General features: G+C 48.7%; 1 protein-coding gene across 5 annotated transcripts in view; it reads right to left on the reverse strand.

Moving 5' to 3' along the window:
- The window catches only part of LOC144156227 (bromodomain-containing protein 8-like), a 97340-nt gene that overhangs the window by 69892 nt on the left and 5308 nt on the right, over positions 1-22140 (reverse strand). For 4 of the 5 annotated variants that reach the window (XM_077688133.1, XM_077688131.1, XM_077688129.1 and 1 more), the window contains 5 exons: positions 15122-15202; positions 14183-14384; positions 9336-9560; positions 8202-8382; positions 3758-3932 (listed from right to left, as the gene is read on the reverse strand). In XM_077688133.1, coding sequence (XP_077544259.1) covers positions 3758-3932; positions 8202-8382; positions 9336-9560; positions 14183-14384; positions 15122-15202 — 864 coding nt within the window. The remainder of the gene's footprint in view (positions 1-3757; positions 3933-8201; positions 8383-9335; positions 9561-14182; positions 14385-15121; positions 15203-22140) is intronic. The other variant, XM_077688130.1, reaches the window with a different exon arrangement.

The following is a 22140-nucleotide window of genomic DNA, read 5'->3' on the forward strand; positions in this document are numbered from 1 at the left end:
TCATCCACTGCGTACAACTCGGCTAGTGATTGCTACGATTCCAAGCCATGCTGGTAGACTTATCTGACGCATTTTACAGCCGGAAACATGGCAGAAGCGCGGTATGCCAATTACTGAGATGTCGAGAATGCCCATCCAACAATAACGTCGGCTGCCAAGCATGTTGGTTCACAGAACCGAAACCGAAACTTGTTTGAATTCCAATCTTGGACATCATCCAATCATGCAGCACCTTTTACTGACGTCACTGCAGTTAGCTGGTGTGGCTGCCGGAAACCGCGCATGGTAGTTTTTCTTCTTTCATGCTTTATAAAATAAATACCGCCTTATCACCCGCATAAACGATGAAAAGTCTGTTTATTTGAGCCCGTCTACGCAGTGAAAGCAAGAACAGGAGCTTGACAAATTCACTTTGGTGTCCCTTTAACGATGCAACGTCCGGACGATGTGACAAACCTTTCAAAAAGCCGCCCTTGAGCATCGGCTCGCACAGATCCCCAGATGGTGTTGCGAGCATTAAAATCACCGGCTATGATAAACGGTTCGGGTAACTCATTAATGAGGTTTTCCTTTTCGACGTTGAAGAGATGATAGTCAGGCGGAATGTAAAGCGAGCACACAGTACTAGTTTGCCGAAAATTACGGCTCTAATAGCTACAGCCTCCAGTGATGTCTATAGCTGAAGATACTCACAAGCCACAGATTTCTGTAGTACTATTGCCACACCACCAGATGGGTGGATGCAGTTTTGCCTGTCTTTACGGAACACAATGCATTGCTTTAAGAAGTTTGTCTGTGATGAATGTAGGTGTTTTTTTGGAGGCACAGGATTTTTAGTTTGTGATTGGAGAGGATATCATAAATATCATCAAGATTTCGTAACAACCCCCTATAATTCAACTGCATAAACATTTTCAGCAGCCATGAAAAACAACAAAATAGAAAAAAGCATCAATGTTTACTTTTGCCGTGTTTGGGAGCCCTTCTCAACAGGTTCGTTAGGTTGCAGAGTCAGTTCCGGGTGCAATGACCTCACAAGCCTTTGGTTTGGTCAGTTTACCCCAACCAGTGGCACCGCGGCGCTCTTGTGATGTCTCAGGAGTAGATGTACATGGCGAGACATCCATGGCCTCAACCGCGGTTTCTGAGGGTAAGACAGTTTTGTGGCAAACGGAGTTTGTGCTAGAGGCTATAGCCTCAGCACTGGACACAGCTGCAACAGCATTCACCACAGGGGCAGCCTTCTACTGTTGCACAGGGATTTCAGATGAAGCCAGGTCAACATTGCTGACCTCGACAGAAGTCGTGCTGGCGGCCTTTGGCCCAGCACTAGATCGAAGTGCAGCAGAAGAAGCCACGGCAGCGACTTTCTGCTGCTGAGTGGGGGGCTGTGACGGGACCAGGTCAGCCTCACTGCACTGGGTGCCCGCATCTACCAGACGACGCCCCACCCCCCGGCGAGCTGCGTCTGCATAATTTTTGCCCGACACGAACGCATGCTTCAGGCATGCTTCAGGCGTGCTTGTGGGAACGTTAGGTTCCCTGTGACTTTCAGCTGAATGATTTCTTTTTCTTTCTTGAATGCTGGGAATGCACATGAGAAGAGTGTGGTCCACTGCAGTTTGGGCATTTCACTCGTTGCTTATTGCAATCGTCGCTGGTGTGTTCGGTGTTTGACAGTGAGCACAAATTGGTCGGCCATGGCACGACTGAGTACCATGGCTATACTTCTGGCACTTGAAGCATCTCCGTGAATTGGGTATGTACGGATGCACTGGGCAGGCAATAAAGGCAGCATGGACAGATTCAGTAAGTGTTGGACGACTGAATGTCAAAACAATGTGCTTTGTTCAAATTTTCTCGCCTGCATTGACGCATAGTTATCCTCTGCATAGCTGTTACGCCTTGGTCTTTTATTCCTTCAAGGAGATCACCTTCCCCTTCTTGAAGTAGCTCTCCTTCAGAGATGACGCCTTGGGTTGTATTTAGGCTATGAAGTGGTGTAAATGTCAGTTTTAGTTGAGCCAGGGTGTCCTGTTTCAGGAGGTTTTTGCTTTGCTTTTTTTATTTGTATTTCTACCAGCACGTCGCCTGAGGAAAGCTTCTTCGCATGGTAGTCTTTCCCAACAATGCTCTCGAAGCATTTTGCGATAAGGAACAAAGACTTTTCTACAAGAGGTGCATTTTTTCTTCTGAATGTACCACCAAGTACTTACTTGCTGAAGGTTTCAACTGGTAAAGCTGGTGTGATACTAATTACTTCGGTCCAGCCCCGTTTCAGGGACCGATCATTTTTTCTTCAAGGAGTGAAAAAGGAGGCCATAAATGCATGGTGCAGATTCGGTAGCAAGGCCGGCCGCCCACCACTGAGCCCAACGAGTGAAGACCACGCTAGCCGTGCCTCACCACTATAATCCTATGCTCAGGATCAAGAGTGGCATCTTTGCACAGGATTAACCCTCGCCACCTGGAAAAGCATAGAAATAAGGAAGAAAGGAGATAACAGAAGACAGGGTTAGGAAAGTAAATAGGAAAGAGAAAGAGTTGAGAGGAGGACAGGAAAAGGCGACTGGCTGATTTCCCCAGGGCGGGTCAGACCGGGGGCATCGCCTGCGGGAAGCGGGGGCCAAAGTGGCGTGTTGCCGCTGCCAGGGGGCCGTGAAGGTCCAAAACAACCTTGGCTTTTGTACAGCCACCAGGACGCCCTTTTTCCCGGACACGGCTAAGCCACGAACAGCCTGGGCATGGTTGGGTCCAACCCAAATGTGCTCAGGTCCGTGGTATGGCAAATACCAAATGCCTACACGTGTAGGCACCCCTGTGGAGCTCGAGACCGTGGTGGCGCTACTCACCATACACCTTGATTAGTCAAGGTGCCCACTGTGGGGATTAGACGTCTAGATCTCAAAATAACAGGACTAGAAGTCAAACTAATTATTTGTAGAAGAATTGGGCAAGGCAAATTCTGACTTTTGAAGTCGTAAAATTTTTTGTTATAGACTATTCAAACAAAACCATTATTTGCTTCATATTTACAACTCACACAGGCCTTAAAATTTTGTCTGCACATGTGATGGCCTCACTGGTTTTCTTTTTCTTTTTCATGCAAGAAAAATAATTGTGAATGGTACAACCCTGCAGTTGTTTAACACCAACCACACCATTTGCCTTCTACATATTCTCTGGAAGAAAAAGACAGAGACAACCCTACATATTTGCAGCGCATATATGAGCACAGTTTTTTTATGTGCAGGTGTCTGCAAACGTGCCCAGTGAACACAGCCCCACCAAATGCACCACTTTGGATGCTGCCATTTCTTCTGAAACACGGATGCAGCTGGTTCAAACGCAGGAGTGGTTCCAACATCAGCTCGGCTATGAGGCAAACAAGTTTGGACTACTCGGACCCGGTGCGCATTCTCAATGCAGGAGCAGAAGGCCGCTGCACTAATGTGGCAAGCCAAAGTGCTTCTCTGCCCTGCTCGGAGCGAGACCTCAGCAGAGCCCGAGGCGGGCTACACAGCCACTGTTCAGCTTAGACGCTGCACAGGGACACAGCCAGAGGTAAGAGGCAAAAGCTGGGACAAGCAGGCCCCAAATGAACACTGCCCAACCAAGGGAAGCATGGTAGTCCTTATGCTGGGAGAAGCGGATGCCACACACGGAGGGACAAACAAAAGTGACGGGTGCGATGCTACATCTAGCTCCAGCAAAACAAACAAAAGCAGCGGTGAAAGAAGAGGAAAAACCCATTAACCTGGCATCATCTGCCGTGGTGTCCATACTGCTGCTGCTCTCCAGGGGTGAAGAAATGGCCATTTGACTCACACCAGACGAGGAAGCGGATGATGCAGCAGTCAGGAATGGCAGCGAAGGGAGGCAGCCACCGGGCGTGCTGGGTGGCAGCTCCAGCAGTTTGGACAAGGTGGGAGCTGGTGGGGCGGAAACGGGCAAAGACCGTGTGTGAGCAGCCCAAGCACAACCAAAAGGCCTCTCACACTCCCGCCCAACCGTGCGCTGTCCAAATCCACCAAATTCCCACATCTCACCCCTCCATCTCACTGCCACTATTTGAGTTACACATGTGCTTTAAAATGACAAGAAAACTGCTATTCGTTTCGTGTTCACTTTGCACGAAAAACTTGGCACTCAGACATGCCGACCTGCACGCACACCGAGCTGCCCCACTTAGTGGGCCAACTGTTCACGGGAAGTTAATTTACACTACCAGGTGGTAAACGCTCCCTGTGCACCCCCAATTGCGCAAGTTCTCCCTCCACCCCAAAATGTCAATTTTCTACGCATTACGTTAAAAGGCCCGTGCTTTCTTTCGGCATCTCAAAACACCACACCACTAGCTGCTGCTTGTAACAGCAACAAATTAGCACCATAGTGCAGCTTATATGCACATATAACTACAATATGATGCCTTGCAACTACCCTCTCTCTTTAGGTGTCCTATTTTCCCGGTGCATCTACAAGATGGTGTCCCAAAAGCAGCCTTCAGCAAAAAACAAACAAACAGGGCCTTCAGCATGTCCAACTCGGAGGAAAAAAAGACTGCCATGTTGGCCCAAACCAAAACCAATGTTTGCCAGTTTTCATTTTTCACAGTAGTGCAGCAAGCACCCCATCAAATTATTCACAAGATTTCTCTTCAAGTGCTTCAAATGTCTTTCATTTTGCAAGAACTTCCATTCCAGCCTGCAAGTGGGTCAGCAGTTTCTTGTATGTTTTGCTTCTTTCATGCTGTAATTCATAATGCTCTATACTTTCCTCCATCAGACAGCAGTTTACATGCACCTCATTATGCAGTAGAAAATTCTAGAAGCCTCTTTTCTTATGCAGACTCCTTTTTGCATTACTATTTTTGTGCAGGCAACACCTCTTCCATAATTTCCAGTGGCCACCCGAATGCCACTGTTCCCTTGCAGCTCTCCTCTTCTACTGCTCGCAGTGCCAGCGTAGGGGGGGGCACTGGACACACCCCTGGTACAACAGTGGCAATCTTGCGATCGCAAACACAGACTTTCGCACTCTTTACAACCACAGCCAGGCTTAAGCATTGGTTCACATTACCACCTTGGTACTGGTTTCCTTTTTTTCTTCTTTATCAAAGTGGGCAGGGGGAGACAAGCAATGTCACAATGAATTTTGAGAAAGTTGTCATGAAGATGAAGACAAAACACAAGTTCTAGTCAAATGTTTTGGTGTTTTATAGTACCCTCAGTGCTTCTCCGGCTGAAAAAAATACTTCATTCACTCATTAACTAAACAATTTAAGCCAAAATTTCAATTCTCCTGTTGCATCGCATGCTATGTCACGTCAACGTCATTATACCCAAAACGACAGGCAGTATGTTGACCGGGGCTGTGCGCGTCCAGACCAGCCGTGCCTTTGGTTAGCTGTTTATCATCCCCTTTCCTACACGGCACAGCAATACTGCTCAAGGACCACTGTTTGCACTCTGCTTCTGAATGAACTTGTATACCTGCCATATTTTTGTTACGGTTGATAGTAATGGTTTCGTGTGACATCAGACAAACAGAACCACGTAAGTGGCCGTGCCACTTATGTCAGTTCACCAGTGTCACGTCAGACAAGCCCGATGCGCCCGACGGCTGTGCACTGTCGGCCGGCGCAGTGCGCGCCACATGCACAGTGCTTCTATGTTTACGTATTCGTTCGTAACTTCCATTGTTTAGCCCACCATTTTTACTACTATAAAAAGAATATGCACTAAATTCAAGCACAAATAGCTCGTTCCAATGCTTGTTTAATTTCCGCTGTATTTTGTAGGCCAGAGTCAACTGCAACAAGTGGCCCATAATGCCTATTCTCCGCATGTCTATTCTCCGTTTTCCTCTTTATATAACTCATTTAAGCAAAGTTTATGTTAAAAGTGGTGTTAGTGTTATTCTAACAGGGCAATCTTTCAAATGCCTTCAGGATTGAACATACTCCCACTCGGCAACAGGCGCAGTTGCACCAGAGGTTCTTGTACAGAATGCACTACTCCTAGATTCCACAGAATGTTACGCACAACAGATTGTGCTAGATGATAACTGATAGCTCAAAACAAAAAAGTACTTAACTGTTTCCAGCAGTAAGGTGTAAAAATGCCCTGTTTAGCCCCTGCAGAGCAAAAATTTCTTGAGTGCACAAACTTTTCAGCAGAACCTTTAGGCACATAGGATTGTTTGTCTGTATTTTCACTTTGCTTGGTGTTGACCCCACCCCCGTCCCTGTACAAACAATGCCTTCATAAACAGAGGCACTGAAAAAGGACTTACATTTGCTGGCAGCCACCTTGCAAAATGAGCCCATCTTATCCATACCACCAATGCACAAAATTTTCTGTCACTGTCTGTCTGGGAGGGAGGGCAATGGCGCTCCCAAACAAACTGCTTTTCTGAAATATTTCTTCCCCCTTCCCGCAAACCCCCGCAGAAGAAACCGCATTTTTTTCTTTCCAGCTTGTCATCTTGGTTACAAGACCTTGCGAGATTGTCCTTGTAAACTTTAGGGCATGCATTTCTAACTGGCCATATTCTGTACAAACATCCATTTTTACGATCGGGTTCGACTCCTGGCCGTGGCGGCCGCTTTTCTGATGGAAGCGAAAAGCGAAACCGCCCATGTGTACGAGATTTTAGCGCGCGTTAAAGATCCCCAGGTGGTCAAAATTAATCCGGAGCCCTCCACTACGGCGCGCCTCATCGCCTGTGTAGTTCTGGCGTGTTAAACCCCATAATCAATCAATCAATCAATCAATCAATCAATCAATCAATCAATCAATCAATCAATCAACTGAACAGAACAGTTGAAACTGACAGACAAACACATGCCACTGCCAAGAGCAGAATATTACTAACAGAAGTGTTTTCTTTTGTTAACATGAAAGTGTTTTATTCCAGGATACACAAAGACTTCACCGACATCATACCCGTCAAGGAAGTGACGTCAGTACAACTGAGCAAGCGGCCTGTAAAGGGTGCACCCCTGCATACACGGTCTTCTTGCGAGGAAGCAACCTTTAGTACTAAAGAGTACGTTATACTTCGGTTTGTTCGTTTTCGGGTTTTATATTTTAACAAGAAAGTGTTTTATGCTGCTATGCACCAAGATTTTGCTGACGTCGTATCCGTCACGGAAGTGAGGCAAGTACACCTTTGCCAAAGCGACCCGCCAGCAGGACGTTGCTCGCCAAGCCCACCCACAAGGCAGCCGCTGATCCGCAAATCACGCTCAGCTTTAGAATTCGCTGCACATTCCACTTTCGTGTTTTACCGATCCCTGTAACAAAAAAAATCTACCAAGGTGTTTTTTTTTTTTTTTAACTGCTGCTCATCAGATTTTGCCTCCCCTTTTCTTTCTGACTGCCATATGTCACCGTGGTGCTCTCTTATTCACGAAGAGTTATACGAGAACATTATAATAGTCTAGTTGCACACAGGCACTGCAACAGGGAAAGGCCTCTGAGAAATTTTATTCTCCAACATCGGCACCTTGCTATGCTTCATCCTCTGCCTTCTCAGCCCCAATATTATAATGTCACAGGTCACATATGCGTGGACATAGTAAGCCAATTTTTCAAATCAGTGGCTTCAGGCAGGAAAATTTTAGTGTCTGTTTTGTTTTGTTTTCTATCAGTTGTCTATGAGGAGAACTGCAAGAAAAAAAAACGGTTTTCTGTAAATACTAGAGCATAAATGCGCAGAGTACAGAGTGTCTTCATTTGCAAAAGCAAATCTCTCATTGCCTGCATGCAATATAAATGGCTTTATTACAATTAAAGGCCACCACTCTATGCTTCTGCTTTATGCACGACAAGTGGATAGCAGCGATTGATTGTCCAAGAGGGCAGTGGTGCCAATGATGGCAAAATGCTGCCCTAGTTATTCTTAGGCACTGGCACTGAAGGTACATTGACAATGGTTTCATTTGATTTATTATTACTGTTTTGCATTTTCTCGTTCCCTTACAGTAGTGCCCGAGTACCCAAAGGCAAAAAGGCAGCTGACAAAAGCTGCATCACTTTTAAGAGAGTGTCACGAGATGAAACGACCTGAGGCTCCCATGCCAACGAGCTTGAGAGAACTCTCGGCCCACATCGCACGAGAAGGCATGGGAGCGGGAAGCTCAGCAGTGCAGCTGACAACAGGGCTCGGACGCGACCTGTGAGGGGCCAGGCACTCACCAGATGAAGTGGCCGAATGAGGGGAGAGCATGGGAACTGACGAGGGACGCATGATGGAGTCTGTGCTGGTGCGTGTTGGAGAGAAGCGGGGTGGGGTGCCTGATGTGGTGCTGGGAGAAAGGGCCGCCAACTGCCGGGCGGCTGACTGGCTGAAGAATGAGGGCGTTCGAGGACTGCTCTGCTGCGACAAGGGGGAGCGCAGACAAACGCCAGTCAGCTGCAGTGGCAGCCGTAAAGAAAGGCACATTCTCAACATCATTCGCCCAGCATGCAGAAGTGCAAATACCACATTTGTTCGAATATAAGGCAAGGTTTTTTTTCCAAAATCCAGTCTCGAAGTCATACCCCGCCTTATTTTCGAAGCTCAGAAATATACTATTTTTCTTTTCTGACCCTCCAAACTGCACCTTCGCCTTATAATTGTGACGGCCTTATAACCGAATAAATACGGTAGGAACTTTACAGTTTAGTGCAACCGTTACCTTACTTGATAATAACTGCTTTGGATAGAGTTTGTTCTCATTTCCTTTTCACTATTTTTACAAGCGGAAAACCTAAGCTCCAAATGCTTTCTTACTGCAAGGTATGTACTGAGTAGTTCTGGTGTTGTTCTTAGCTTCAGATAGTTAAGAACCATGCCATGCATATGCCAGCAGATGCTTGAGAGTTCAAGCGATGGTGGTCATGTAAGCCAATGAATTTGTGATGCGCACTCATGAACCAGGCCCATGCGTGCTGCTAGACCCCGTTTCAACGCACATCGGCTGGGCAACAATTGAAAACTGCGGCCTGTGCACTGACGATTGCTTTGTTGGCTCCTCGCTAGGTCAATGGCATCCTTGATACAGTCAGCTGGTACATAAAAAAAACACAACATTGCCTAGCACAAGCAGCCTTAAAACTCATTTTGAGGCAGTCCATTTGTGCAGGTGAGCATGCCCGTCCATACTGACTTCAAAATCGGACTACAACGCGCACAAGCACCATCTGTTTCGGACAACTGCTCGAAGGCCTTCTAGAACACCAGCCACAAACAGTGTCGGACATGCCCCTTCCAGCCATCAGGTTTGGCAGCTCTGCCCCCTCAAAAATTCCATGCAGCCCAACGAAGGTCGCCCCACCAGGTGCACACACCTCTTTGGGTTGATGCACAGGAGGTGGGGTGAGGGAGCAGAGGCTGGACGATATCGGACTGGAAGGAGTTGGGGACTTGAGCAACGAGGTCAACAACGATGTGGACACAGCTGGGGGTGTTGGAGGGGTTGCCGGCAAAGGTGAAAGCACTTTTCGCTGGGGTGTGCATGGTCCTTCCACGTCCAGTGTTCCTTGTGATGACGGCGGACTCGGTACGTCTTCCACCTGCAGAGGCCACAATTTCAATCGTCATTTCTAAATACATTTGCTTACTCATTGCTAAACCCATCAACTCCACTTGGGTGCCACCGGACGCGCAAGTTTTCTTTCTGTCCGTTCCTTGGAAATGGCCAAGTTGACCTTTTCACTGCAGAATTATTTACACAAGAACGACCACACCTTGGGGGAGCTTTTAAGAAAACGGTGTACTGTGTGCCAATGCTGCTTTCCTTTCTGCAGAATCCATGTTGAAAATTGCGGCACAATTCCTGCGCCCTGAAAGCCTGGTCCCTAAAGCAGGACTTCTGGCTTAACAACAGGAAAGAAACAGCTCGCCACCGCTCACCAACCTCCCCGCAGAAGCAACATATACTGTTTGGTGAAAAGAGACTGCTGGCTGTAAATCCTGCTTTTCCATGGGATGAGACAGCCATGCACCTGCCGGTGCACTCCAAATGGTGCGGTCAACTTGGCAATACGTTAAACGACCCCCCCCCCCCTGTTCAACGTATCAAAGGATGCATGAGAGATCTTATGTGGAACGGGTAAAGAAGAGACGTAGCAGGGCATGAGCTACCATTCAGGATGTCACCAAGATTCTTGATAACTTTGTTTCTAGCAAATTACAAAGCAATTTCACAAGGTGCTAGAACACTCTTTACATTTACAACAGCAGTAGTGGCAAATGGTTGAAAATACTGATGCAGGCCCATCCACAGGCTCCAAGTCTTTACTCAACACAACTTGCCTCCATTTCACAAGCACATATCAACGCTACTTTTTTCAGGTGAGGAGAATGGAAACATTAATTTGCTTGCACGTCCATTTTTTAAACTAACTAGGAGCAATGAAATGAGCCTAGGCTGCCCACAGTTCCATGTTAAAGGCATTGGAGCCCACGGCGAGCGCGATTCACAGTCAATTTTATCGGTACAACTCTCCATGACGAATGCGACGCGTCAACAGTGGGTTAGAAGTCAGTCAGGTTAAATTTTACAGCTACCAACCCAGGCTGCAAATGCATTCAAAAGCACCACCGTCTTTCTCCACTTTCCTCTCACTATTCAACTAAACCAGCTGCAATGGCACAAGAGTCCAGAAATTACAAATTGCGTCTTTGGTTCAGTGGCTAAGATGCGGTGCTGCTGAGCCCAAGGGTCGTGGTCAGGGTAGTGGTGGGCACTTTACTGATGGAGGCGAAAAGCTAAAATGCCTGTGTGTCGAAACTCTGGCGCACATTGAGGATCCAGGTAGCCAAAATTATTTTTTTCACAATAATTCTGCCGAGTAAAACTATCCCGAGTGATTTGAGATGTCCACACTAGTGTCACTAGATAAGATACAGAGTACCGTCACTGAGGCACGCATGTGAGCAACGGCGGCCATTTTGTTGTTTATCAGTGTTTTACATTGCCGCTTCTGCGTCCTCACGGGTAACTTTGACGAGGTCCTTTCTAAACAACACTGCCGAAGACGCAGCAACTTGGCATCTTCGGACACATTTCTGCAGCTGAAATGCTGTTACACACGTTATCTCTGATTCGCATTTGGAACGACGCCAGTTGCGCGCAGCCGCAGAGCAGGGAGGACAAGCTGAGGCTACTACCACAGTTGACCGGCAGAAAACGCGAAACAACAAAATGGCGGTGCCCATGAACCGTCGCAGTATAAACAAATGTCACGTGATGCGAATAGACCAACGATTACGGCGGCGGCACGGAACAATAGGAGAAAAGAGTGCCGATACTCTGTAACCTTGTCTAGTGACACAAGTCCACACTGCTAACAGTTGTCTGCAACTGTTTACTGCCACGTGGTAGGGCCACAATTGGCGCCAAGTGTCAGCACCTGAGAACTTGGAAGCGGTATCCTGTCATTCCGTAAGTATATGATTATCTCTGTGCGCCCAATCACTCTTCTTAAGTACTTCTGATCACCTGCAGAGGCCAGCAACAGCTGGGCTTGTTCAATGCGAGGCACAAGTGCACCGACAGACTGCCCACAGAGCAAATTCGAGTCCCCAGTGTTGGGCTTCGAAATGGCACTCTTGCTGCTAGCCAGCACCTCAAAGAGTTGGCCACCTCCTCTGTGAAATAGTTTCCAATTTCCCAGCCCAGCACTGCAGGCAGAGCTTCTTGTGGCAAAAGCAGGTGCCTAAGCCAAAATGAGGGGCAAAGCAAGAAAAGAGATGGCGATTGTGACGACAGGGCTGTACATGCTCACATGCCACCGGTCTCAAACCGGGCGCTTTCACTAGGTGCCGCCCGCAGCCCAAGTATCCTGCAGACAAGTATCCTGCCCTCTGTACAGTCCAACCCACTTTCAACACTATTTAAGTGCCACAAAAAAGTCATTGTTATAACCAGCAATTGTTATAACAGGGTTTGACAGAAAAAATCACTTTTGAAGCACTTAGTGGTTTCCACACAATGTTTACAAAACCGAAATGTAACTGCACGGCCGACCACCCAGGCTTAGCCATGCGTGTGCCAACTGACTCCACAGAGCCCCTAGGAAAGACCATTGTCTTTCACATAGGAGGAAGTCTGCACCAAATCCTTGACTTTGTTTTATTTCCTTTTTAACAGTTGGCAGATTGATGTTACTAAGGTGGCATTTTTTTCAGCCTTTTTTCACATTGGTAAGCAACAGTAGCCTAGAGGATCCCCTTCACTCCACTGTAGCTTTATTTCAATTTAGACGAGTGTTGAAGAGCTGCCCCCTGCCTCTCTTACTTCCTGGGCCGGCTGACAGTAGGAGGTAAGAGGGGCAGTCAAGAGGTCTTTTCCATTCCATTAGGGATGGCGTGGCTACACAGAAGGCACCAACTTTTTCCAAGTGTTGGAAAGATAGAAGATGCTGCAATTTATTTCATGGTTAAAGTCATGCCTGGTCACACACAATGCACCCATGATATTTCGCAGATCTCCAATTACCGTATTTACGCGATTCTAACGCGCCCCCAATTCTAACGTGCACCCGATTTTCCTGGCAAAAAAAAAACGAAAAAACTTGCACCTCCGATTGTAACGAACACGGCACTTTGTGACCCAGACAAACGAATGCGAGAGAAATGGGCGATTTATTTCCCGAAGTAATCTCACTCATCTCACTCCTCGTCGCTCTCCGCTGACTACAACATCTCGGCCTCGGTGCCTCCAAGCGCGTTCGCGATGCCACACTTCTGAACGAACGTTCAACCATGTTCTATGGGATCGTGGCCCATGCCTCGCACGCCCATCCCGAGAGCTGCTCCAGAGGTGCACGCTTCAGCCGACCGCTCGTTTTGAACGCGTGGGAGCCGCTGCTGCCATTCCTGTTATCAAGCGCGCAAGTGAAACGATTTGACGATTTGTGTGAACTCCGATAGAAAAGCCTAGGCGCCTAGGCTTGCTGCGTCCGAAAAAATCGTTGCTGAAAGCTTTGGCGCCATCTTGAGATGGCGACGGCGATGGGTGGGACGAAATTTCCGCTGTTTCGGCAGTTTCGGTTTTGTATCCGATTGTAACGCGCATGCGATTTTTCGGCCTATTTTTTCGGAAAAAAAGTGCGCGTTAGAATCGGGTAAATATGGTACTATATTTTACGTAGGCTCATACTATCACGCTCAATTGTTATTAAGCATTTTACTTTGCCAAATAACATATAGCAAAATTGATGGTGCCACGACTGTTCATTGTTATATCCAATATATTGTTACAACCAGTATTTATATAGGCGTGTTAAGTGGGTTGGACTGTATATACAAAACTATGTAAAAGCAGACAATTTTAACAGCGGAGCTGTTTAAGCTTTTAGTTGCACCGTGGAGCGTTACCAGAAAACTACCGTCATCGGTGAAGTGGAGGGTGAAAACGCTAGGCCAAAAAGTGTGAGGGAAAGTTGCAAGGAGGCAAGCAGCCCACAAGCAGGTGCTGGGAGTGCATGCCTCAAGAAAAAAAATTTGGTTAGGAAGGTCCCTGGAATCGAACCTGGGACCTTTATGCCGTGAAACTGGCAACCTAACCACTGGGCCACACCAAAGGCCCAAGGGGAACGAGGTTAGCAGCGGTGGGGAGCAATAACATGTGCAGCCAATTGGAAAGAAAAAAAGGTTTTGGCATGCAGTGCGCAACACCTACAAGGAAAAAAGGCCAGATAGGAATTTTCATAAGAATTAGAGCCAAGTGGGTTAATTTTGAAGCAGACAGAACTACGTAAACCTAACAACAAATTTAGGTGCCCGTAGCGTGCAAAAGCCATTCTATCTCGCCTTCCCAGGCCACTTCATTACGAGAAATGCACGAATGGGTTTGGGAGGTTGGAAATATATAATACAAGATTGAACAAAGCGATAATCTAACCGCTCCCATTCTTCTTTCTTTGGCAGACTGCTCACTGTAAATGCGACAACACAGGCAACACACATGAAGAGACTGTTGCGGAGCTGCCAAATGGGGCAACCTCTGTTGACAAGCTCCGCACCTGCTACGTGAAGGAGTCCACCGAACGAGTCGGCTCCCGACCCCTTCAGCCTCCCATTTTGTGCGTGAACTTTTGCACGCTCTACTGCAGCGGTACAAGCGAGTGCACTGACGGCCCGGGCCGAGCGCCACACAGGCGACCAGTGTGGCTGGTGCCCGTCGTACCTCGATGCTGACCGGCGAGCCACCCCCACTGTCCGGCTCCTCGCTGTACTCCGACTGGGAGCTGCTGCGGCGCACCTCATGCCGGGGCCTCTTGGCCTTGGGGCTCTGGCTGCTCGACCGGCTGCTGGCCCGCACAGCCTGCTCCCGCTCACGGGCCCACCGCTGCAGCTCCTGCTCGGCAATCTCCGTCGCTCGCTGCTCACTGCACCACCACACAGACCGAGGCTCTCCCTCATCGGAAGCACAACACTTTCGCCCTGTGAGTGAGCACTGAAGAGGGTTTATAATGGGCGTGGAGTTTCACATCTAACCATGCTTGGAGCGATAGAAACAAACTACGAGCCTTGCACTCGTGAACCTCACAGCCCAACTTCTCCTTTAGTGTGCTAAACATTAAGGCTATTTCTTCTCATCTGCAAGACTGACTGCATTGAAGCAATCAAAGGAACGTGACACAGCAGAAGAGCTGCCATGCACGACACAGCTGCATCCAGCTGCCACTTGCTTCCAGGAACAAGATGCAGCGCTTGTTCCTATTAGCAGGGTAGCCCTGCAAGTTTTCACCTCACCTTAGCAAGCCAAAACTTTCAAGGATTTGTATCAAAGCAACACTGAACATGAAGCAGCAATAGCAAAAACATATGACTGAACGTGCACCTCACCACGTGGCGAAAAGCATTGCCCTTAATACATTCACAGCCCAAACTCTTCAGAATAAAATCTTATTGCAAGCAAAACTTGATGCAAACTTCTAAGTAACCTTTGCACTGCACTAAACAAAAAGTGTAAAACTACTGAGTTGCGTTATCTCCTGCATTCCTGCGCAAGGCCTGCAGATCTCACTTCCAGCAAGGTACTGCTGGGAGCTACCAGCTACACCACAATAACATTGTGCAACACGACACCCTTAGAGCAAAAATTAAAATGGCTGTTACTCACTCTTGAATTTGCTTAATCAGTTCTTCCAGACGATCATCGGCCTCCCCAGCAAGGATTTGCTCTATTTCCCTGGAGAGCTTCCTGAAAAAGGCAGGTATAAACTGTGAGGTCATTCTCCGGCAACTTTGACAGGGATGGTAGAATTTTCTTACAGTCTGCAATTCCCGAACATAATCAGGATGCCTGCCTTGGGACAGGAAAACAAACCCATTGGGTCCAACATCCCAGGAAAAAAGGTCAAAAGGCTTCACCACATAGCAGCAAGCCTCAGTTTCAGTTTTTGTTCTTCACCAGGGTTACGTAAATCATGGCCGCTCGATCTCTCCCCTTTGGTACAGCCTGCCGATTCGTCTCGCGAACAAAAGAATGCGTGTGAAAGGAGAAGTTAACTCGTGGGCAACGGTGGGAGGAGGGGGCGCTTCCTATCAGCGAAAAAAAAGCGCCTTGCACCTAGTTGCACCGCATCGTTTGAAGGTGTGTTTTTTTTACTCTGTGACACTTTTACTCTGCTGTCAACTGGTCAGCCTGAAACCTCGATTTCCTTTTTCTTTTTTCGGGACTGTTGTTAGGTTTACCAGTATGTGAATGAATTACACTGCACGCGAGGCCTAAAAATTGTTGCATGCCGCGTTGTAAGTTCAATGCCTCACGAAACCCCGAACTGTGCTACCATAAGCTGCCATAGAAAGAAAGCCTCCGAAATGCCTCGCTGCTGAACACTGTCCCGACAAGGGAGTGACAAGGACAGCCAGTCGCAGCCCTTCCAACACCCAGCTGCCGAAAAGTCCCCATGGACCTGCTCCTTTTTTGCAGTTGCCTCTAGAAATCCTACAGCTGCACAGACACTGCAAGTGAAGCTACTGTTGAGGAAAGACGAAGACGAGCTTGTATAGGACATTATCACCATCATCAACTAGTGGAGAAGAAGTGGAATAAATAGCGTTCTGAGCGGTGCCATGGCCCAGGGCCCAGTTCCTCAACATTTGGTGCCGTGAAACCCGGGAGGAACGGCCCAGTGGACTGCCTTACGGCGCAGCGCGTCTCCGAGGCTCGCGAGGCCTGGGAACCTCCTGGTTGGGATATTTCGTGATTCCCTCATCTCGGAGGCCTTGCCCTTGGGCGGCGCCCGCCATGGCCGGCTGATTGACGCTCCACACCACCCACACTGAACCCGTAGACAACCCACGAGCAGACCTGACCTGATGCGGCGCAGTCTTCAAGGACGCTAGGCCTGGGGTCCCCTGGAAGCTACCCAATTCTGCGAGCCTCGTCATCGAATGCTGTCTGCCGCTCGGGCTCGTGTCTAGGACTCCCCGTCGCCTGCGTTCGCGCCGTCTGCCATGGAGGAGCTTCGCCGCCACCGTGACACTGTGAGGGAAGCCGTCACAAGGGGCGTAGCTGCCATTCAATTGCTACTTCAGGATCCCCTCTCATCGACCGGCCAGATCCGCTCGCACCTGCACGCCGTCGAAAGCAGGTACGAGGAGTTGAAGTCCCTCGATAAGCGCATATATGAGGAGACCATTGATTTGGACGACCTTGAGGCCGATTTATTCGATAGCTACGAGTACGACGAAAAGGTCGTCACGATCCGTACACTGGTGTGCTTCGCCAGACCCTCCGCTGTTCCTCCGCCAATTGCTGCTCGAAGCACCGGAGCGCCCAGCGATTACTCCGCCGTCATCAGGCACGGCAAGACCGCAACGCCCTCCGGTGACAGCGGGATGACCGCAGAGGCTGACAAGGTGGCCAACGTTCCCGCGGCGTGTGAGCCGTGCGTTTCTGACCGTCGGAACGTCCTCACAGCTGCCGACGAGTCTGATCCTCCAGAGAAACCAGCGGAGAGCACGACCGATTCTATTGAGGCACAACTGGGTGCACCCAGCCGCCCGACCAGCGGTGACTGCATCGTCGTCCAAGACGGCCACGGAACCGACCTCTCCAAGGACCCCACGACCACGATGTACGGTGATGCGGACCCGTCCAGCGTGATGCTCCTCGACGCTTTAGACATCACTGCCGCTCGTCGGGGTTCCTTGCTGAGAGAGCACGTGGTTGTTAAGTGTCGCAAGCGTGCGCTGTTCCCACTTGTACGACGATGGCCGTGTTGCTCCCGGCGCTGGCTTCTTCGGTGGCATCTCCGCTGGAGTCAGCGCTTCCTGGTATCCCCGACTCTGATCGGCGCACCGGCCTTCCGAGTTGGATCGCACGAACCGTCAGGTGACCCTGGTTGCAGTGAGATCGTGAACGGCAACCGGGGAGCTTCAACTGCCACGCTTGGCGGCCCCCTAGGAAGCTCCAGGAAGCCACACCATCCGCTGCCACGATCATCCCTCCTGAGGCATGGGGTCGCAGTTCGCAATCGCGATGTGTGCACACGACGAGCGGTCACGTGTGAGCAGCTACCATCCCTGCCGCCCGGCACTGGCTACGTGCGTGCCTGCCGCGGGCACAGGACTGGGTTCGTCAGTCTGAGGCTACAGCCCGAGCAGGGTGAGTTCCCCTATGATCCTGGCGGCTACGACGAACCGGGAGAACAGGACGGTTACCAACGCACCGGGGCCAGCAATGACCTGCTTGCTCACCAGCTCTTCCTCACCATCAGCCACGCCACAATGTTCAATGAGTATGGCGAAGAGGAGCTTGCAGCCGTAAAGGAAGCTTGCAGGGGCAAGCTAGACCAAGTGTTCAAAGCTACTATGCACCCTTACCGACAAAAAGGGCGTCTGAATCACGAGGGATCCCAATCAATCCGGCATTGCAAAGAACCTCGACCCAAGATCGCCCGCTATCTAGCTCCTACCCCGGAACCGAGGGTTGTTGGACTTTCCTTGCCAGGGCTGAACAAAACCGGTACAAGGAAGCTACATCACTCCTCAAAGCACCGGTGGAAAAGGAAGCAACTCACGACCGGAGACCGATGGCTCAACGAATCACAATGATGAGGCTGAACTGGCTGTTATTTATTTTTGTGCTATTTCCTGCGCGTGTTCCGTGCATGTGTGTGTGTGAGTATGAGTCATTGTCGTGGGCGGGAGGATGTTAAAGGGACACTGAAGCGATATGTAAACATTGCGGGATTACTAGCGCAAATTGTAGTCCGGAGTCCCCAGGCCATGTTTCGACCACTCTAGGCGCGTTTACGCGATTTTATTTAGTAGAAAAACTAATTCGAAAACGCTGTCCTCCTCTCTTTACGCTCGCCCATTTTCTGTGGCGTTTTCGTGTGACGTCAGGAGGGGATGAGCTGGCGAATGGCTGCGCCACGGCTGCGCTACTGCACGGCTCCCCGGCCGACAGAGTCAGTCGGCCCAGCGTTTCGTCCGCCGGCCGCCGGCGGGTCGTCGCAATCAAGGAGGTTAAAAAAAAAATTGCTTGGTCGCAATTCGTTCGCTTAGTTGAAACGAAGCCAGGACACGTTTGTGAATGGAAGAATGTGCCTTTTTTACTTGGTTTGTTTGTACACTGTATCTAGCTCCAAGTCAAGGTCGCTTCACACAAGCGCTGCACATGCGACGCTTCGCTGACTGGTACGCCAGTAGGAAAATATAAGGCCTCTTGAAGGCGGGAGAAGAGTCAGCGAAGTCAATATAGGTACTAAGCAAATAAAATCAACTGATATTTTTACCGTACAGCGTAAAACTAGGGCGCGGGAAGCACTTTTTTGCGCTGGGCGAACAAGCACAGCGGTCAGCAGCACGACTACGCATCTTCGAACGCTTTTCCGTCTACGAAATGCAATTGCTAGACGTGAGCTACTGTGGAAACTCGGGCGACGCTTACTGCACGATCGCAGTACAACAAATAGTCACCTAAGCGGCTTGAAATGCCAAAACTAAATAAAAGTGTAAACTGGTTGTACAATATATACCCTATATTAGCAAGGCTTACGCGTCCCGCTCTGTGGCCCAGCGGTCTGGGGCGCTCGGAATTCACCGCAAATGTTTTGCGAGTCACGAGTTCGAATCCCCGCGGGTACATGCTTTTTTTTTTTTTTTGTAAGTTAACTTTTTTGTTTTCCGCCGATGTTTTCTATATTGAGTTCACCTTTTTTGGGGCCGCAACGTTCATGGCTACACGAACTAGTTCACAAAACGCGCGCAGGCTGGCACTGGCGCGCTAGCGAGTTCTCGTTGGCGTGCTGTTGCCATAAGCACCGACTGCTTGCAGGCAGTGGGCACAGGCCAGAATGAACAGACCCTTGGCCTGGTGCGAACACGCTTTTTACGATACAGGCATGAGGGAGGCAAGCTCCAAATATGGGGGAAAAGCGCATGACATTTGGGCGTCTGCGGGTACGCGGAGGGCGTTCATGCACTGCGTAGGTCTCGGCTAGTGAATGCTACGACTACAAGCCGTCCTGGGAGGCTTATCTTGTGCATTTTACAGCCGACAACATGGCAGAAGCGCGGTACGATGATTACTGAGATATTGAGAATGTCCATCCAACAAAGCCATTGGTTATGTTTTACAGAACCGAAACCGAAACTTGTGTGATTGCTAACCTTGGGCATCGTCCAATCACGGCGCCCCTCCTCTCAACGTCACAGCCTTAGTTGGTGCGGCCGCCGCAAACCGCGCATGGTAGTTTTTCTTCTTTCGCGCTTTGTAAAATAATTACCGATTTGTCAACCGGATAAACGATGAAAAGTGTGCTAATTTGAGCCAGTCTACGCAGTGCAAGCAAAAACGGGAGCTTGACAAATTCACTTCAGTGTCCCTTTAAGGAAAGACGAAGACGAGCTTGTATAGGACATTATCACCATCATCAACTAGTGGAGGAAGAAGTGGAATAAATAGCGTTCTGAGCGGTGCCATGGCCCGGGGCCCAGTTCCTCAACAGCTACTGCAAGGAGCACGCCCTGGTCTGTTATATTACTGTCTGTCACATAAAGGCCAATGCACTCAAATTTCGCCTTGGCTAAATTCATTTTTAACATACAGCACTTACCACCAAACCAACTTGGACATGACTGGTAGCCCCATGAAATGCATTGTTAATCAGTTAAAAATGTTTAAAATAGCTCAGTCGCAGACGACGCTGCGACTGCCAGCGGGTCGCACAAACAGCCATGAAGCGGAAATGACATGCTGGCCAGCCAAAATTGGCTGGCTTTGTCCTCCGAATAGCCAGGAGAACCGGTTGGATGCTGTTGGGTGTGCTTCCCCGAGAGCTGTCGCCCGTGCAAAGCTGTTGCATGCAGGTTTGCTCTCGCTGGCCAGCTGCTCCTGGCCGCCGGCTGCAATGTCACTTCAGCCATGCCATAATGGCCGTGTTCTTCTCAATTTTGGTTTCAAAATCGCAGATTTTTGCTGGTCATTCGCGCTGTGCACGCGCGTATTTTAGCTGCCATATTTTGTAGTATACAGAAATAGGGTTTTCAAGGGGTCAAAATTTTGAGTGCAGTTGGCCTTTAAGTTGTATTTTTGTGATGATGCTTGTGTTTCATTTTTAGGCATTTTTTTTTATTTAAACTTCAGTGGCTCCCATCGTATTTTTGTCATGTTGCAAAGTGAAGTAGGTCTATAGCAAGCACATTTGCACCCGGCTTCCATTTCAGTACATTGCCTACAGGAAGGGCTCTCGATTGCCCACATTTTGGGCCTTCAACTGCCCCATTGAGGTCTACATGCTACGCTGCTATATATCAATTTTTAGTCGGACTTCCAAGAGTGGCTTTGATGAAGGAGCTAAAAACTAGGCCCAAGAATATGTGGGTGCCATGGAGGAAAGAAAGTTGAGGGGAAGCCCTGCTTATTATCGGCACATTGGGGAAATGTGGCAGAAGTCATGAGGCTTTTTCATGCTTTCAGGAGGTCACTGGCAATGGCATTGTAGCAACGGTGGCAAAAGGCCTTCCCACCGCCACCCTGCATCATGGTGCGGCCTAAGTGGTATATAATGACAGGTGCAGATGAAGCAGACAATAGAGAAGCAAGTGTGTGCAAGATACAAGACAAAAATCTGCTGCATATCTGAGTGATTCGTGAGTATGTTAATCACATTCAAGAAGCATTTTGTTCGTCTCTAATAAACAAAATGAGTATTACCGAACCCCTCGAATCAATGCACGGCGCTGACGTAGGCCCAATCATATCACGTTCAGTACACTTCCGAATGCGCTGGTGGAAGGTTAGCCGCTGTAGGTAGAGTGGACAAAGGGCACAGATCAGGAACACCAACTTTCAAAGTCGGCATTGCCTTTATTGACGCCAGAATGTATGCCATGGTAAACGCTACGCTTCGACCATAACCATAGAAACGAGGGGGTTACACTTTCCCCAGCTCGTAGCACCCCTCATTTCTCATTTCTCTCGCTGTTACAAGCGGCACAAAGTTCGATTTCGATTCTGAGTCGACCCCCTAACATTGGATTGTCAAACTTAAAAAAAAGGGTCAACCTACAATCGTGTAAATACGCTATCAGGGTTCGTACAGGCTTCAAAAGCAAAAATTCAAGGGTTTTCAAGGACTTTCAAGGACCAGAAAACACATTTTCAAGGTCCCCATGTAATATTTTATCTGGAATTATTTAAACGTTTCCAACACAATGCAAAAGTTTTTTATTGCACAATACCTAAGCAAATTAGTTCACATCTAGATAGGTGCTAACGGGTTCGTAAATGCTCCCCCAGTTTTGTTTTTTTATTTCATGTCTGGTATTTACAGGTTTTTCTTTGTGTTTTTCTGAGGCTGTTGGATTTCAAAACTTAGTTAATGTTGCCTGCATCTCCTGCTTTGTCAGCAAGAGTATCAGCTGAAATTAAATCGAGCAAGTGTTGCTTCAAGGCAGGATGAACTATGTACACGTCCACCATTTGCACGTAAAAGCAAACGTAGATGGAGCGTATGAGGCACAGTAATGATGCAATGAGCAAGCGCCCACAGACTAGATGCAAGATAGAGAACAGAAGCTGGCTTTTACTGGATTGTATCGTGATATAGATTGGATTGACAAGTGCCAGCTCCCAATGTTGCCTTGTAATAATGAAAATCCACCAAACTTGTAATTTCACGC

Source organism: Haemaphysalis longicornis, unplaced genomic scaffold (genome assembly GCF_048455015.1).
Source record: "Haemaphysalis longicornis isolate Haplotype H1 unplaced genomic scaffold, Haemaphysalis longicornis Haplotype H1 scaffold_1, whole genome shotgun sequence".
NCBI classification, from domain to species: domain Eukaryota; kingdom Metazoa; phylum Arthropoda; class Arachnida; order Ixodida; family Ixodidae; genus Haemaphysalis; species Haemaphysalis longicornis.